At 47.3% G+C, this 19,571-nt stretch overlaps 1 protein-coding gene across 2 annotated transcripts in view; it reads left to right on the forward strand.

Moving 5' to 3' along the window:
- LOC144593056 (parathyroid hormone/parathyroid hormone-related peptide receptor-like) overlaps window positions 1-19,571 on the forward strand; it is a 98,067-nt gene that overhangs the window by 31,792 nt on the left and 46,704 nt on the right. For both annotated transcript variants that reach the window (XM_078398477.1, XM_078398478.1), the window contains exon 2: window positions 14,449-14,554. In XM_078398477.1, the coding sequence (XP_078254603.1) occupies window positions 14,527-14,554 (28 nt within the window). In that variant the 5' untranslated portion in view covers window positions 14,449-14,526. The remainder of the gene's footprint in view (window positions 1-14,448; window positions 14,555-19,571) is intronic.

The raw sequence follows: 19,571 nt of genomic DNA on the forward strand, positions 1-19,571 counted from the left end.
ATCATATGTTACGCTTTTGAAACATCTTGAAACATACGAAACATCTTTCTGTCAAAATGTTTCAATATAGTAAATTATTTTATATAGTATAGAGCAGAAGGGCAGCACAGTGACACAGCTGGTAGAGATGTTGCCTCACAGTGCCAGAGTACCAAGTTCAATCCTGACCTCAGGTGCTGCCCGTTTGGAGTTTGCATGTTCTCCTTGTGACCGCGGGGGTTTCCTCCGGGTGCTCCGGTTTCCCCCCACATCCCAAAGATGTGTGGGTTTGTAGGCTTCTATAAATTGCCCCCAGTTAGGGAGTGGATGAGGAAGTGGGATAGCATAGAACTAGTGTGAAAGGGTGATCGAGGGTCAGCATGATGGGCCGAAGGGCCTGTTCCTTTGCTGCATCTCTAAATTAAACTAAATACTACAAGAGTGGCCTGACCAATGTCCTATAAAGCTGCATCATGACTTTAGTTTAGTTTAGTTTAGAGATACAGCGAGGAAACAGGCCCTTCGGCCCACCGAGTCTGCACCGACCAGCGATCCCCGCGCATTAACACTATCCTACACGCACTGGGGACAATTTTACATTGAACCAAGCCAATTACCAAACATACCTATATGTCCTTGGAGTGTGGGAGGAAACTGAAAATCGTGGAGAAAAACCATGTGGTCACGGGGAGAACGTACAAACTCCGCACAGACAGCACTCGTACTTCATAAAGGAACGTCCTTTAATTCTGAGACTGTGACCTATGGTCACAATTGGTCCTGCAATTGGTCCAAAACGCCGCAGCGAGACTCCTGATGGGTACCCGTAAAAGGGACCACATCACCTCGATTCTGGCCTCTCTCCACTGGCTCCCTGTACAGTACAGAATCAACTTCAAGCTCCTCCTATTCACGTATAAAGCCCCAAACGGGCTTGCCCCCCCCCCCCCCCTCATCAAAAATCTTCTAATCCACCGCTCTATCTCCAGGTCCCTCAGGTCGGCCGACTTGGGGCTACTCACTATCCCGTGGTCTAGGCTTAAGCTCAGGGGTGACCGCGCTTTTGCGGTTGCAGCTCCTAGACTGTGGAACAGCATCCCTCTCCCCATCAGAACTGCCCCCTCCATCGACTCCTTTAATTCCAGGCTCAAAACCTATTTCTATTCCCTAGACTTTGAGGCCCTCTGAGGGGGCGCTGTGAACTGTTTATGTATGTGCTGTTATGTTTGTGTGCCATTGTATGTTCGTTTCTTAGTACCTGAACTGATGTACAGCACTTTGGTCAACGTGGGTTGTTTATAAAGGTACTATACAGATAAAATTGACTTGACTTGACTCTATCCAGGCTTTCTTCAATAGTCAGTGTTGTGCAGTGTTCAAGAGCCTGCAGGGAAGAAGCTGTTCCTGAACCTGGACGTTACAGTTTTCAGGCTCCTGTACCTTCTTCCCGATGGCAGGTGTGGAACGAGAGCGTGGCCAGGGTGGTGTGGGTCTCTGATGATGCTGGCTGCCTTTTTGAGGCAGCGACTCCTGTAGATCCCTTCGATGGTGGGGAGGTTGTCATCAGTGATGGACCGGGCAGTTCACCACATTTTGCAGTCTTCATTCCTGGGCGCTTATAGCCGCACCAGGCCGTGATGCAACCAGTCAATGTCTGTAGTGTTTCTGTAGCTGTTGCTACTTTACTCTTAACTTTAAGGTGAGGGGAAGGATTTAAGGTGAGGGGGGAAAGTTTAAGATGAAGGGGGGGAAAGGTTTAAGGTAAGGGGGAAAACTTTAAGGTGAGGGGGAAAAGTTTTAATAGGAGCCCGAGGGGTAACTTTTTCTTGCAAAGGTGCATGGAACGAGCTGCCGGAGGAGGTATTTGAAGCAGGGACTATTCGCAACGTTGAAAAGACATTTAGACAGGGTGCAGAGAAGATGTACAAGGATGTTCCCAGGACTCGAGAGCCTGAGGGAGGAGGTTGAGGTGGCTGGGACTCCTATTCCTTGGAGCGCAGGAGGATGAGGGGTGATCTTATAGAGGTGTACAAAATCATGAGAGGAACAGATTGTGTAGACAAATGGAGTCTCTTGCCCAGAGTAGGGGAATCAAGGACCAGAGGACAGGTTTAAAGTGAGGGGCGAAAGATTTAATCGGGGGGGGGGGGGTAACTTTTTCACACAAATGGTGGTGGGTGTATGGAACAAGCTGCCAGAGGAGATAGTTGAGGCAGGTATTTGGACAGATACATAGAACAGGTTTAGAGGGATATGGGCCAAACGCGGGCAGGTGGGTCTGGTGTAGGAGGAGCATGTTGGTTAGTGTGGGCACATTGGGCAGAAGGGCCTGTTACCGCACTGTATGAGTCTATGACTCTAGTTGGGACTAGCCTCACAGAGTCTCAAGGTTATCTGTAACAACAAGAAAAGAAGATTGCCACTGAGAAGCCAAGATCCCAGCTGTTTGAGGTGAGCACCACTGTTTCTGAGAAGCGTGTTGCAAGGTTTGTTTAGGTTGTTGGGAAACCTGTTTTTTTTTTGAAGCCTCAGTTTCTTGGCCCGATTTCCGTCCAGACCCAGCGAGGTTGGCGTGATGGCGGAGTGGTTACTTTGCTGCGCTTATAATTGAAAGAGTTTATCTGTTAGCGCAGTGGTTCAGCACAGAGCAAGTCCCGTCGAGGAGGGACAAGGATCCTTCGTTGCCAGCTTACAGGATACAAGGCACCAAATGCTGGAGTAACTCAGCGGGTCAGGCAGCGTCTGAGGCAGAAGGCGTCGATGCCTCTACTTCCTTAGAAGGGATCCTCAGAATTAAAGGATGTTCTTTTAGGAAGGAGATGAGGAGGAATTTCTTTAGCCAGAGGATGGCGAATCTGTGGAATTCTTTGCCACACAAGGCTGTGGAGGCCAAGTCAGTGGATATTTCTCCAGCAGAGATAGATAGATTCTCGATTAGTACGGGTGTCAGGGGTTATGGGGAGAAGGCAGGAGAATGGGATTAGAGGGTAGAGATAGATCAGCCACGATTGAATGGCGGACTAGACTTGATGGGTCGAATGGCCTAACTTAGGACATTCGGCATGGCCCCAACAACTCTCACCAACTTCTACAGATGTACCATAGAAAGCATTTTATCAGAATGCATCACAGCTTGGTTTGGGAACGGCTCCATCCAAGACCGCAAGAAATTGCAGCGAATTGTGGACGCAGCCCAGACCGTCACACAAACCAACCTCCCTTCCACTGACTCCATCTACACCTCACGCTGCCTCGGCAAGGCCAGCAGCACAATCAAGGACCAGTCGCACCCTGGCCACTCCCTCCTCCCTCCTCTCCCATCAGGCAAAAGGTACAGAAGTGTGAAAACGCACACCTCCAGATTCAGGGACAGTTTCTTCCCAATTGTGAAAGTATTAGGCAACTGAATCATCCTACCACAACCAGATAGCAGTGCTGAAGTACTATCTACCTCATTGGTGACCCTCGGACTATCCTTGATTGGATTTTACTGGCTTTACCTTGCACTAAACGTTATTCCCTTGATCACGTATCTGTACACGGTGAGTGGCTCGATTGTAATCATGTATTGTGTTTCCGCTGACTGGTTAGCACGCAACAAAAGCTTTTCGCTGTACCTCAGTACATGTGGCAATAAAGTAAACTGAACTGAACTGAAGATCTCTGGAGAACATGGATACGGGTTAGGCAGCATCTCTGGAGATCTTGGAGAGGCGATGTTTCGGGTCGGGACCCTTGTTCGGGACTGCCTTAGAGTGGTGGGTACCTGGAACTCAAGCAAAGGGATGGATAGATCGAGGGTCTCCAACGAGGTTGATGGGAAGTCAGGACCATCCTCTAGTCCTCGATTGGATGATTCAATAGAAAATAGACAATAGACAATAGGTGCAGGAGGAGGCCATTCGGCCCTTCAAGCCAGCACCACCATTCAATGTGATCATGGCTGATCATTCTCAATCAGTACCCCGTTCCTGCCTTCTCCCCATACCCCCTGACTCCGCTATCCTTAAGAGCTCTATCCAGCTCTCTCTTGAATGCATTCAGAGAATTGGCCTCCACTGCCTTCTGAGGCAGTGAATTCCACAGATTCACAACTCTCTGACTGAAAAAAGGTTTTCCTCATCTCAGTTGCCTGATGACTGCTGGGAAGAAAGTGTCCCTGAATCTGGAGGTGTGCGTTTTCACACTTCTGTACCTCTTGCCATACGGAGACGATGGCGCGGCGGGTAGAGTTGCTGCCTCACAGCGCCAGAGACCCCAGTTCAATCCTGACTACAGGTGCTGTCAGTACGGAGTTTGCGTGCTCTCCCTGTCACCTGCGTGGATTTTCTCCGGATGCTCCAGTTTCCTCCCACATCCCAAAGAAGAGAGAGTGGCCGGGGTGCAACCCGTCCTTGATTATGCTGGTGGCCTGGCATAGATGGAGTCAATGGAAGTGAGGTTGGTTTGCATGATGGTCTGGGCTGTGTCCACGATGCTCCTTGCGATTTCTTGCAGTCTTGGATGGAGCTGTTCCCAACCCAGGCTGTGGTGCATCCTGATAGCCTGGCGCTTGTGTGCACGTTTAGTGTATTCTAATTTAGAGATACGGCGCGGAATCAGGCCCTTTGGCCCACCGGGTCCGCGCCGCTCAGCGATCCCCGCACATTAACACTATCCTAGACACACTAGGGGCAATTTGTTTTACACATACGCCAAGCCAATTAACCTACATACCTGTACGTCTTCGGAGTGTGGGAGTGTGTGGAGGATCTTGGAGAAAACCCCACGCGGTCATGGGGAGAACGTACAAACTCTGTACAGACGGCACCCATAGTCGGGATCGAACTGAGGTCTCTGGTGCTGCAAGAGCTGCAAAGCAGCAACTCTACTGCTGCGCCATCGTGCCGCCCAACATACGTGTGGGCGTATTCGGATACTACAATTGGTATTCAGTGTGACCTGTCCAACTCTCTCACCTGGATAGTCTGGAGGTTGGATAGAGTGGATGTGGAGAGGATGTTTCCATTAGTGGGAGAGTCTAGGATCAGAGGTCATAGCCTCAGAATTGAAGGACGCTCTTTTAGGAAGGAGATGAGGAGGAGTTTCTTGAGTCAAAATTGGCATGTCGTGAAGGTAATGCTACGGTGGTTATGGGAGATTTCAACATGCAGATAGACTGGGGAAATCAGGTTGGTAATGGACCCCAAGAAAGGGAGTTTGTGGAGTGCCTCCAAGATGGATTCTTATAGCAGCTTGTACTGGAGCCTACCAGGGAGAAGGCAATTCTGGATTTAGTGTTGTGCAATGAACCGGATTTGAGAAGGGAACTCAAAGTTAAAGAGCCATTAGGAGGTAGTGATCATAATATGATGTTTTAATCTACAATTTGAGAGGGAGAAGGGAAAATCGGAAGAGTCAGTATTGTAGTTGAGCAAGGGGGACTATGGAGGCATGAGAGAGGAGCTGGCCAGAGTTGACTGGAAAGATACCCTAGCAGGGAAGACGGTGGAACAATGGCAGGTATTTCTGGGAATAATACAGTAGGTGCAGGATCAGTTCATTCCAAAGAGAAGGAAAGATTCTAAGGGGAGTAAGAGGTGACTGTGGCTGACAAGGGAAGTCAAGGACAGCATAAAAATAAAAGAGAAGAGGTATAACATGGCAAAGATGAGCGGGAAGCCAGAGGATTGGGACTCTTTTAAAGAGCAACAGAAGATAACTTAAAAGCCAATACGGGGAGAAAAGATGAGGTACGAAGGTAAACTAGCCAAGAATATAAAGGAGAATAGTAAAAGCTTCTTTAGGTATGTGAAGAGGGAAAAAAATAGTTAAAGCAAATGTGGGTCCCTTGAAGGCAGAAACAGGTGAGTTTATTATGGGGAACAAGGAAATGGCAGATGAGTTGAACAGGTACTTTGGATCTGTCTTCACTAAGGAAGACACAAACAATCTCCCAAATGTACTAGTGGACAGAGGTCCTAGGGTGATGGAGGAACTGAAAGAGATTCACATTAAGCAGGAAATTGTGTTGGGTAGACTGATGGGATTGAAGGCTGATCAATCCCCAGGATCTGATGGTCTGCATCCCAGGGTAATCAATGAAGTGGCCCTAGAAATCGTGGATGCATTGGTGATTATTTTCCAATGTTCTATACTATAGAATCTATAGATTCAGGATCAGTTCCTGTGGATTGGAGGGTAACTAATGTTATCCCACTTTTTAAGAAAGGAGGGAGAGAGAAAACGGGAAATTATAGACCAGTTAGCCTGACATCGGTGGCGGGGAAGATGCTGGAGTCAATTATAAAAGAAGAGATTGCGTAACATTTGGATAGCAGTAACAGGATTGTTCCGAGTCAGCATGGATTTACGAAGGGGAAATCGTGCTTGACTAATCTTCTGGAATTTTTTGAGGGTGTAACTAGGAAAATGGACAAGGGAGAGCCAGTGGATGTAGTGTACCATTTACTTTCAGAAACCCTTTGATAAGGTCCTACTTAGGAGATTAGTGGACAAAATTAGAGCACATGGTATTGGGGGTAGGGTGCTGACATGGATAGAAAATTGGTTGGCAGACAGGAAACAAAGAGTAGGGATTAATGGGTCCCTTTCAGAATGGCAGGCAGTGACTAGTGGGGTACCGCAAGGCTCGGTGCTGGGACCGCAGCTATTTACAATATACATTAATGACTTAGATGAAGGGATTAAAAGTAACATTAGAAAAATTACAGATGACACAAAGCTGGGTGGCAGTATGAACTGTGAAGAGGATGCTATGAGGATGCAGAGTGACTTGGACAGGTTGTGTGAGTTGGCAGATGCATGGCAGATGCAGTTTAATGTGGATAAATGTGAGGTTATCCACTTTGGTGGTAAGAACAGAAAGGCAGATTATTATCTGAATGGTGTCAAGTTAGGAAAAGGGGAAGTACAATGAGATCTGGGTGTCCTAGTGCATCAGTCACTGAAAGGAAGCATGCAGGTACAGCAGGCAGTGAAGAAAGCTAATGGCATGTTGGCCTTCATGACAAGAGTAGTTGAGTATAGAAGCAAAGTGGTCCTTCTGCAGTTGTACAGGGCCCTAGTGAGACCACTCCTGGAGTACTGTGTGCAGTTTTGGTCTCCAAATTTGTGGAAGGACATTCTTGCTATTGAGGGAGTGCAGCGTAGGTTCATTAGGTTAATTCCCGGAATGGCGGGACTGTCGTATGTTGAAAGACTGGAGCGACTGGGCTCGTATACACTGGAATTTAGAAGGATGAGAGGGGATCTTATTGAAAGATATGATTATTAAGGGATTGGACACGTTAGAGGCACAAAACATGGTCCCAATGTTGGGGGAGTCCAGAATCAGGGGTCACAATTTAAGAATAAGGGGTAGGCCATTTAGAACGAAGATAAGGAAAAACTTTTTCACTCAGTGAGTTGTAAATCTGTGGAATTCTCTGCCTCAGAAGGCAGTGGAGGGCAATTCTCTGGATGTTTTCAAGAGAGTTAGATAGAGCTCTTAAGGATAGCGGAGTCAGGGGGTCTGGGGAGAAGGCAGGAACGGGGTACTGATTGTGAATGATCAGCCATGATCACATTGAATGGTGGTGCTGACTCGAAGGACCGAATGGCCTCCTCCTGCACCTATTGTCTATTGTCTATTGGGGTGAATCTGTGGAATTCTTTGCCAGAGAAGGATGTGGAGGCCATGTCAATGGATATTTTTACAGCAGAGATAGATAGATTCTCACTTAGTACCGGTGTCAGAGGTTATGGGGAGAAGGCAGGGGAATGGGATTAAGGGGTAGAGATAGTGTAAGTAAATAACTGCAGATGTTGGTACAAATCGAAGGTGTTTATTCACAAAATGCTGGAGTAACTCAGCGGGACAGGCAGCATCTCGGGAGAGAAGGAATGGGTGACATTTCGGGTTGAGACCCTTCTTCAGACTTCAGAGGGGGTAGAGATAGATCAGCCACGATTGAATGGCGGAGCAGATTTGATGGGCTGAATGGCCTAATTCTGCTCCTATTACTTATGGACCTATGAAGTTAATAGCAAGAAAGACAGGCGTGAATGACTCACAGTTTAATGGAAAACTGCAGCTTTCTTTGTCTGTTATTAATATTAATTATGGGCTAAAATTCATTGAAACGTATTCATGGCACATGTCGCTGTTATGAATGGATTTGCTTCCTTTAGCGGCACGGTGGCACAGCGGTAGAGTTGCTGCCTCACAGCGCCAGAGATCCGGCTTCGATCTGACTACGGGTGCTGCCTGTATGGAGTGTATACGTTCTCCCCGTGACCTGTGTGGCTTTTCTACACCTCTATAAGATCACCCCTCATCCTCCTGCGCTCCAAAGAATAGAGTCCCAGTCTACACAACCCTGTTGCTCAGGCTCTCGAGGTCTGGCAACATCCTCCTAAATCTTCTCTGCGCCCTTTCCAGCTTGACAACATCAGATGCTCTTGGAAGTATATTGCCAATGCATAAATTCTTCAAAATATTTCATAGGCTGCATGGTGCCGTGGGAAATGAATTGGGGTCATGTCATGCTATTATTTATTGTCAAGAGTTTTAATGAAGCTTCTTCTCTGCATAAGTCCTGTGTCTGATTTTCACCTTTCGCCCCGTTATCGTCCTGCCTAATTTCACATTAAATCCAATGACTGTTGCCGACAAAAAAAAGGTTGAAATTAAAGAACCCTTAATTTTCATCATCAAGAGTGGAGAAGGCCTTCATTTCGACACACGCTGCTGGTCAGATAAAGGGCGCCATGTATCGAGGCACGTAACAATAATAAGCTCACAGCATCCTTGAAGTCATGAGGCTGAACTTTGACCAGCCCACTAAGCCAATTTGGATTGTACATCGTTGCACAACAGGTCACTTTACCCAAATGTTTCAAGACAAAGCAAGAGTGTTTAATTGCCTTTGTCTTCTTGCGTTTGAAGCAGCAGAAGTTATGAAGCTGCTTCTGCTTCGTTTGTTGTCGTTCGCCTGACTGAGGTCAGCTGACAGGGCTAACCACAGGGAGGTCGACAACGTGAGCCACATATAAAGGAAGCAGAACAATAACATTCTTACTTGCGGCAGTGTAACAGGCTCGTAAACGCAATACACACAGACAAAACATGTAGTTTAGTTTAGAGATACAGCGCGGAAACAAGCCCCTCGGCCCACCGAGTCCGCGCCGCCCAGCGATCCCCGCACACTAATGCTGTCCCACACACACGAGGGACAATTTACAGTTATACCAAGCCAATTAACCTGCAAACCTGCACGTCTTTGGAGTGTGAGAGGAAACCGGAGGTCCCGAAGAAAATCCACGCAGGTCACGGGGAGAAGGCAGAAACTCCGTAGGGACAGCACCCGTAGTCAGGATCAAACCCGGGTCCCTGGTGCTGTAAGGCAGCAACTCTACCACTGCACCACCATGCCACCCATGGATAAACATCATAAATGAAAAATCAATAACTTTAATAACCACAATACTTGTGCAAGAAAAATCTTTCGCCCTTAGATTAACTAAAGACCATGCATAGAACTTCATAGTTGAAGGACATCAAGGGCTGGAGTTTGTCACTGTACCTCGATACAGGTGACAATAAAATAACTAAACTAAACAATTAATATGTCGGAAAGAACTGCAGATGCTGGTTTAAATCAAAGGTGGACACAAACTGCTGGAGTAACTCAGCGGGTCAGGCAGCATCTCTGGAGAGAAGGAATGGGTGACGTTTCGGGTCGAGACCCTTCTTCAGACTGATGTCAGGGGACTGGGTGGTACAGAGATAAAATGTAGTCGGGGACAGTAAGACTATGGGAGAACTGGGACGGGGGAAGGGATGGAGAGAGAGGGAAAGCAAGAGCTTCTTGAAGTTAGAGAAGTCAATGTTCATACCGCTGGGGTGTAAACTACCCCAAGCAAAATATGAGGTGCTGTTCCTCCAATTTGCGCTGGGCCTCACTCTGACAATGGAGGAGGCCCAGGACAGAAAGGTTGGAGTGGGAATGGGAGGGGGAGTTAAAGTGTTGAGCAACCAGATCAGGTAGGTTGAGGCGAACTGAACTGAGGTGTTCAGCGAGAGGCAGATTGAGGGCCTTTGTTCCAACCATCTTCCTATCAAAATCTCCAGTAGCCTGTGTCCACCTGTTACCTGAAGTGTCTTGCCTCTCCGTTCTTCCCCCTCCCCCCTCCCCCCTCCCCCCTCCCCCCTCCCCCCTCCCCCCCCCCCCCCCCCCACCTCCACCACCACCAATCAGTCTGAAGAACGGTCCTGATCCAAAACGTCATTTATCCATGTTCTCCAGAGAAGCTGCCCGGCCCACTAAGTTACTCCAGCACTCTGTGCCTTTTTGCACTTTATTCTTAACCATTTCTATTGTAACAAAATAACTGCAGATGCTGGTACAAATCAAAGGTATTTATTTCACAAAATGCTGGAGTAGCTCAACAGGTCAGGCAGCATCTCAGGAGAGAAGGAACTTAGCCATTTCTAGTTTAGTTGAGAGCATTTTGATGCATGCTAAAGACTATACATGATTACAAGCGAATGGTCCAATGTGTACAGACACAGCATAAAGGGAATAGCGTCTAATGCAAGATAAAATCCATTAAAATCCAATTAAAGAGTCCATTGAGGTAGATAGCAGCTCAGGACCCCCTCTACGTCTCCAAACACGTACAGGTTTGTAGGTTAATTGACTGGGTAAATGTAAAAATTGTCCCTAATGCGTGTGTAGGATAGTGTTAATGTGCGGGGATCGCTGGGCGGCGCGGACTCGGTGGGCCGAAGGGCCTGTTTCCGCGCTGTATCTCTAAATCTAAAAAATCTAAATCTAGTTTGTGATGGGATGGTTCAGTTGCCTGATAACAAGAAACTGTCCCTGGATCTGGAGGTGTGCATTTTCACACTTCTGTACCTCTTGCCTGATGGGAGAGGGGAGAAGAGGGAGTGTCTGGGGTGCGACTGGTCCTTGATTGTGCTGCTGGCCTTGCCGAGGCAGCGTGAGGTGTAGATGGAGTCAATGGAAGGGAGGTTGGTTTGCGTGATGGTGTCCACAGCTCGTCGTCTTGGATGGATAAATTGGAAGAGGTTGGATGTCATCGCTGTAAAGCATTCCCTGCATTTCCTATCCATGTATCTTTTAGTTTAGTTTAGAGATGTACAGATTCCGCGCCGAACTGCGATGCCCACACATTAACACTGTCCTGCACCCAATAGGGACAATTTACACACACACCAAGCCAATAGACCTGTAAACCTATGCGTCTTTGGAGTGTGGGAGGAAACTGAAGATCTCGGAGAAAACCCACGCAGGTCACGGGGAGAACGTACAAACTCCGTACAGACGGCACCTGTAGTCAGGATGAAACCCGGGTCTCCGGCGCTGCATTCGCGTTCTATCCAGTCAGCGGAAAGACAATACGTGATTACACTTTGTTTATACATTAATAATAAGGTAATAACGTTTAGTGCAAGGTAAAACCAGTCAAGTCCGATCAAGGATAGTCTGAGGCCACCAAAGAGGTAGATTGTAGATCAGGACTGCTCTCTAGTTGTGGTAGGTTAATTGGCTTCAGTAAAAATTGTAAATTGTCGCTAGTGTGTAGGATTGTGCTGATATACAGGGTGATCACTGGTCAGCACGGACTCAGTGGGCCGAAGGGCCTGTTGCCTCGCTGTATCTCTAAAGTCTAAAGTCTAAAGATAGGAAAGAAGTTTGTTGCCCGCAGTTAAAGATATCAGTATCAGGATTGTTGCGTAATACGACGAGGAACGCCATTTGTTTACATTCACTTAAACCATCCAACCAAGAAGCCCTGCACAATTCTTATTTAATGTTTGATTTTCACAGCTTCTTCCTTGCAAAGGATATGTTTAATGCAGAGCTAGATAGATTAGACAATAGACAATAGACAATAGGTGCAGGAGGAGGCCATTCGGCCCTTCGAGCCTGTACGCACCGCCATTCAATGTGATCATGGCTGATCATTCTCAATCAGTACCCCGTTCCTGCCTTCTCCCCATTCTTGATTAGTACGTGTGTCAGGGGTTATGGGGAGAAGGCTGGAGAATGGGGTTAGGAGGGAGAGATAGATCAGATTTGATTGAATGGCGGAGTAGATTTGATGAGCCGAATGGCCTAATTCTGCTCCTATCATTTGTGACCACATCAGGCTCTTGACCACTGCCCAATACTAACACTAACCTTGGCAAATATGACCTCCTACAGCCTGTGTGTTTGGTTGCACGATGGACTTCCGTTTTTCCACTATTATGGTTACCTAGTATTACGGTGATTAATTTATTGTTTTTTTCATTATTATATATATTTATCTGTGTTTTATTGTATTTGCAATAGGCAATAGACAATAGACAATGGGTGCAGGAGTAGGCCATTCGGCCCCTCGAGCCAGCCATTCAATGTGATCATGGCTGATCATCCACAATCAGTACCCCGTTCCTGCCTTCTCCCCATATTCCATATTACGGGCCTGTTAGGCTGCAGCAAGTGAGAATTTTATTGTTCCATTGCCAATGCATGTGGCAATTAAGCACTCTTGACTCTTAATTTGTATCAGTTTTGATCATGGGTTGCCATGTTTTTTAGAGTCATACAGTGTGGAAACAGGCCCTTCGGCCCAACTTGCCCACACCGGCCAACATGCCCCATCTACATTAGACCCATTTGTCTGCGTTCCTCTAAACCTGTCCTATCGATGTACCTGTCAAAATGTCTCTTAAACATTGTGATAGGACCTGCCTCAACTACCTCCTCCGGCAGGTCATTCCATACACCCGTCTTCATTTGTGCAAAGAAGCGATACAGCAAGGAAACAGGCCCAACGAGTCTGTTCCGACCAACAATCACCCCTACACTAGCACTAGCACTAGCCTGCACACTAGGGACAATCTTCACCGAAGCCAATTAACCTACAAACCTGCACGTCTTTGGAATGTGGGAGGAAACCAGAGCTCCTGGAGAAAACCCACGCGGTTACAGAGAGAACGTATAAACTCCGTGCAGACAGCACCCGTAGTCAGGATCGAACCCGGGTCTCTGGTGCTGTGAGGCAGCTGCCCCACCACTGCACACCTAATTTAACAGTCATTTATACAGTACATAAAGGCTGGTGGGTGTATGGAACCAGCTGCCAGAGGAGGAAGCTGAGGCAGGGACTATTGCAACGTTTAAGAAACAATTAGACAGGTACATGGATAGTTTAAAATGTTTAAATGGGAGATGGGCCAAAGGCAGGCAGGTGGGACTAGTGTAGATAGGACATGTTGGGCGGTGTAGGCAAATCGGGACCAAGGGGCTGTTTCCACGCTATGTCTCTATGACTCTACTGAACCATAGCTAATATTCCACCTCCTCCCCTTCTCTCATTGTTGTCGGGGGCCATGGGGAGAAGGCAGGAGAATTGGGGTTAAGAGGGAGAGATAGATCAGCCACGATTGAATGGTGGAGTAGACTTACAGTTAGAGTTAGAGTCATAGAGTGATACAGTGGAAACAGGCCCTTCGGCCTAACTTGCCCATACCGGCCAACGTGTCCCAGCTACACTCGTCCCACCTGCCCGCGCTTGGTCCATATCCCTCCAAATCTGTCCTGTCCATGTCTTTTACCTAGAGGAGGTGAATCAATAACCAGAGGATGTAAGAAAATAACTGCAGATGCTGGTACAAATCGAAGGTATTTATTCACAAAATGCTGGAGTAACTCAGCGGGTCAGGCAGCATCTCAGGAGAGAAGGAATGGGTGACGTTTCGTGTCGAGACCCTTCTTCAGACTGATGTCAGGGGGGCGGGACAAAGGAAGGATATAGGTTAAGACAGGAAGATAGAGGGAGAACTGGGAAGGGGGAAGGGAAGAGAGGGACAGAGGAACTATCTGGTTGGAGAAGTCAATGTTCATCCCACTGGGCTGCAAGCTGCCCAAGCGAAATATGAGGTGCTGTCCCTCCAATTTCCGGTGGGCCTCACTATGGCACTGGAGGAGGCCCATGACAGAAAGGTCAGACTGGGAATGGGAGGGGGAGTTGAAGTGCTCGGCCACCGGGAGATCAGTTTGGTTAATGCGGACCGAGCATAGGTGTTGAGCGAAGCGATTGCCGAGCCTGCGCTTGGTTTCGCCGATGTAAATAAGTTGACATCTAGAGCAGCGGATGCAATAGATGAGGTTGGAGGAGGTGCAGGTGAACCTCTGCCTCACCTGGAAAGACTGTTTGGGTCCTTGGATGGAGTCGAGGGGGGAGGTAAAGGGACAGGTGTTGCATCTCATGCGGTTGCAGGGGAAAGTGCCCGGGGATGGGGTGGTTTGGGTAGGAAGGGACGAGTGGACCAGGGAGTTACGGAGGGAACGGTCTCTGCGGAACGCAGAGAGGGGAGGGGATGGGAAGACGTGGCCATCGGTTTAAGTTGAGAGGGGAGCTAACCTTATTTGAAGCTTAATTTAGACTAACCTCTCCTTGTGTGATGTTCAGGTTGATGCGGATGATGTGATCACCAGAGATGAACAGATCTATTTGCTGCTCCATGCCAAACACAAGTGTGAGCAGAAGATGAACCCCAGGATAAATACAGCTACTGGTGAGTCCTCCAATAATGACAACTGGAAACCTGTCCCTTAGTTTGTTTTAATTTTTTTTAAAAATATTTATTTATTTATTCCCGGTCAACCCAATACAACAGATTGTCCATACAGATGTGAAAGTTAAATAGTGTGAAATCATTGTATCAAAAATAAAACAATATAATCACACATGATATTTTCTGACCGAAAAAAAAGGTGTATCATATCATATCATATCATCATATATATACAGCCGGAAACAGGCCTTTTCGGCCCACCAAGTCCGTGCCGCCCAGCGATCCCCGTACATTAACACTATCCTACACCCACTAGGGACAATTTTTACATTTACCCAGCCAATTAACCTACATACCTGTACGTCTTTGGAATGTGGGAGGAAACCGAAGATCTCGGAGAAAACCCACGCAGGTCACGGGGAGAACGTACAAACTCCTTACAGTACAGCACCCGTAGTCAGGATCGAACCTGAGTCTCCGGCGCTGCATTCGCTGTAAAGCAGCAACTCTACCGCTGTGCTACCGTGCCGCAGGCAGAAGCTAAAGCTTATTGTGCCTACCCTTAATACTTAACAAATTATAATTAAAAAAACACAAAATCATAAGTCAGAAGCAGATAAACAAAACGGAAAGAAACACAAATATAGTCAAGAACCATCATTTCTGTCATGTTGAGTCTGAAGAAGGGTCTCGACCCGAAACGTCACCCATTCCTTCTCTCCCGAGATGCTGCCTGTCCTGCTGAGTTACTCCAGCATTTTGTGAATAAATACCTTCGATTTCTGTCATGTCACTCGTTTCTCGGTGCTGATCACATATTTTGTATCTCTCAAATATAATATTTTTGAACATTTTCTTGAATTCACACATATTACTACACTCTTTTCATTCATTGTTGCAACTACTCCATAGATTGACCCCTTTAACAGTCACACATCTATTTTTCACATTTGTCACATTCATGTTCATAAGGGGCAGAATAAGGCCATTCGGCCCATCAAGTCGACTCCGCCATTCAATCGTGGCTGCTCTATCTCTCTCTCCTAACCCCAATCTCCTGCCTTCTCCCCATAACCCCTGATCCCCGTACTAATCAAGAATCTATCTATCTCTGCCTTAAAAATATTAAAATTTTGATAAAATCAGGATGCATCCCAGCTTGGTTTGGGAACAGCTCCATCCAAGACCGTAAGAAATTGCCGTGAATTGTGGACGCAGCCCAGACCATCACACAAACCAACCTCCCTTCCATTGACTCCATCTACACCTCACGCTGCCTCGGCAAGGCCAGCAGCACAATCAAGGACCAGTCGCACCCTGGCCACTCCCTCTTCTCCCCTCTCCCATCAGGCAAAAAGTGTGAAAGTGTGAAAACGCACACCTCCAGATTCAGGCACAGTTTCTTCACAGCTGTTAACAGGCAACTGAACTATCCGACCGCAACCAGGAATCAGAGCTGAAGTACTATCTACCTCATTGGTGACCCTCGGACTATCTTTGATTGGCTTTATCTTTCACTGAACGTTATTTCCCAATCATGTATCTGTACACTGTGAACGGCTTGATGGTCATCATGTATTGTCTTTCCGCTGACTGGTTAGCACGCAACAAAAGCTCTCTGTACCTCTCTGTACACGTGACAATAAAGTAAACGAAACTAAACTAGTTCAGTTGAGTGATCCGGGACAAGGATTCCCCAGAGCACATTGGTTGTGTTTAAGGTCGACTATCCATGTTCTGCAGAGATGATGCCTGACCTGCTGAGTTACCCCAGCACTTCATGGTTTTTTAAAAAGTTGAGTTTAATTTAGAGATGGCCTCATGGAAACAGGCCCTTCGGCCCATCGAGTCCACGCCGACCATCGATTCATCCGTTCACACTAGTTCTATGGGCCAATTAACAGGTTTTACAGAGGGCCAATTAACCTGCAAACCTGCACGTCTTTGGGATGTGGGAGGAAACCGGAGCACCCGGAGGAAACCCACACGGACACAGGGAAAGCGTGCAAACTCCACACAAACCGTGACTGAGGTCAGGATCGAACCTGGGTCTCTGGCGCTGTGAGGCATTGGCCCTAGTGCCACAGCTAAATCTCTCATTAATTCTCTCTTATTCAGAGTTTTTATTAAGAGTTTTTATTTCAAGTCCGTGTTTATTCCAGTTTCCCGCATCTACAATATTTTATTTTGCGATGCTTTTTAAGTTAAACGGGGGAATAAACAAGATGTTGGTGAGGCCACATTAAAATAATGTGTAGGAAGGAACTGCAGGTGCTGGTTTACAGCGAAGATAGACACAAAATGCTGGAGTAACTCAGCGGGACAGGCAGCATCTCTGGAGAGATGGAATGGGTGACTGAGTCAGTCTGAAGAAGGGTCTCGACTCAAAACGTCACCCATTCCTTCTCTCCAGAGATGCTGCCTGTCCCGCTGAGTTACTTCAACATTTTGTGTCTATCTTTAGAATATTGTGTTCAGTTTTGGTCACCCGGTTATCAGAAAGATTTTGTTAGGCTGGAAAGGGTGCTGAGAAGATTTGTAGGGATGTTGCCAGGACTCGAGGGCTTGAGCTACAGAGAGAGGTTGAGCAGGCTGGGACTTTACTCCATGGAGCGCAAGAATATGAGGGTGCCATTCAATATGATCATGACTGATCATCCTGCTTTCTCCCTATATCCCTTGATTCCGTTAGCCCGAAGAGCTCTATCTAGCTCTCTCTTGAAAACATCCAGTGAATTGGCCTCCACTGCCTTCAGTGGCAGAGAATTCCACAGATTCACAACTCTCTGGGGTGAAAAAAGGTTTTTCCTCGTCTCGGTCCTAAATGGCCTACCCCTTATTCTTAACTTTAAGGTGAGGGGGCAAAGTTTAAGGTGAGCAGGAAAAGTTTGAAGTGAGGGGGAAAGGTTTAAGGTGAAGGGGCAAAGTTTAAGGTGAGCAGGAAAAGTTTGAAGTGAGGGGGAAAGGTTTAAGGTGAAGGGGCAAAGTTTAAGGTGAAGGGGCAAAGTTTAAGGTGAGCAGGAAAAGTTTGAAGGGAGGGGGAAAGGTTTAAGGTGAAGGGGCAAAGTTTAAGGTGAGCAGGAAAAGTTTGAAGGGAGGGGGAAAGGTTTAAGGTGAAGGGGCAAAGTTTAAGGTGAGCAGGAAAAGTTTGAAGGGAGGGGGAAAGGTTTAAGGTGAAGGGGCAAAGTTTAAGGTGAAGGGAGAAAGATTTAATAGGAACCCGAGGGGTAACTTTTTTCAAATTCCACAGATTCACAACTCTCTGGGTGAATAGGTTTTTCTTCATCTCAGTCCTAAATGGCCTAGCCCTTATTCTTAGCAGTGGTTGGCATGAATCAGGGTGGCAGCCAGCAGGGCGTGGGCACTGTGCCAAGTGCCCAGTCGTGGTTTCCTCCACTCCATGACCCTCCTTTCCACCCCCAGCACCAGGCCAGGCCAGGCCAGGCCAGGCTTGCTCAGCTGGCAATGGAGGGGAAAGATCATTCAGTGCCTCTTATGAAAATAAACAATAATAAACTGTGGAATGTTTCACAGTGAGTCTTTACATATCGCTGAGAGGCTGAACTCCTTCGGTAAGCAAACAGCTTGGAGCCGCTTGTATTATTTGATGGCTGGGGTTCAATAGACTGCCCTTGTCTCCCTCTGTCTCGGCTCAGTGGCTCTCACCCAGTGTCCCCACTCCCGCCAAATATTCCCAGTCTCGGACCACTCTGATCCCTCCTCGTTCCCGCTCCATCCTTGCCGGATCTACCACGCGCTGGTCCGACACCATTTGGAGCATTGTGAGCAATTTCAGTTCAGTTCAATTCAGTTTAGTTTATCAAATCCGGGTTCCATCCCGACTACGGGCGCCGTCTGCACGGAGTTTGTACGTTCTCCCCGTGGCCTGCGTGGGTTTTCTCCGAGATCTTCGGTTACCTCCCACGCTCCAAAGACGTGCAGGTTTGTAGGTTAATTGGCTTGCTATAAAACGTAAAATTGTCCCTAGTGTGTGTAGGATAGTGTTAATGTGCGGGGATCGCTGGGCGGCGCGGACTCGGTGGGCCGAAGGGCTTGTTTCCGCGCTGTATCTCCAAACTAAACTAGACTAAAAAGATAGTCTAGTTTATTGTTTATTGTCACGTGTACCGAGGTGCAACGCAAAGCTTTTGTTGCGCGCTGTCCAGTCGGCAGAAAGACAACACATGATTACAATCGAGCCATTCACAGTGTGCAGATACGTGATAAGGGAGTAGTGTTTAGTGCAAGGTAAAGCCAGCAAAGTCTGTTCAAGGATAGTCCGAGGGTCATCAAAGAGGTAGATAGTAGTTCAGCACTGCCCTCTGGTTGTGATAGTCTGATTCCGTTGCCTGAATTTTGGGCCCCATATCTGAGGAAGGAAGTGCTGGCTCTGGAGAGAGCCCAGAGGAGGTTTACAGGAACGATCCTAGGAATGAGTGGGTTGATGTACGATGAGCGTTTGACGGCACTGGGCCTGTACTCGCTGGAGTTTAGAAGGATGACGAGGGACTTCATTGAAACTTACTGAACAGTGAAAGGACTGGATAGAGTGGATGTGGAGAGGATGTTTCCACTGGTGGGAGAGTCTAGGACCAAAGGTCACAGCCTCAGAATTAAAGAGTTTCCTGTACGATGGAGATGAGGAGGAATTTCTTTAGCCAGAGGATGGTGAATCTGTGGAATTCATTGCCATAGAAGGCTGTGGAGGCTTCAATGGATATTTTTAAGGCATAGATTCTTGATTAGTACGGGGGTAGAATGGCCTAGTTCTGCTCCCATCACTTCAGAACATGAAGTTATATCACTGGACCTCCTTTCCTCAGACTATCAGTCTGAAGAAGGGTCTTGACTCGATTTCTCCTCTCTAGAGATGAGGAAAAACCTTTTCAGTCAGAGAGTTGTGAATCTGTGGAATTCTCTGCCTCAGAAGGCAGTGGAGGCCAATTCTCTGAATGCATTCAAGGGAGAGCTAGATAGAGCTCTTAAGGATAGCGGAGCCAGGAGGTATGGGGAGAAG

Source organism: Rhinoraja longicauda, chromosome 4 (genome assembly GCF_053455715.1).
Source record: "Rhinoraja longicauda isolate Sanriku21f chromosome 4, sRhiLon1.1, whole genome shotgun sequence".
NCBI classification, from domain to species: Eukaryota; Metazoa; Chordata; class Chondrichthyes; order Rajiformes; family Arhynchobatidae; genus Rhinoraja; species Rhinoraja longicauda.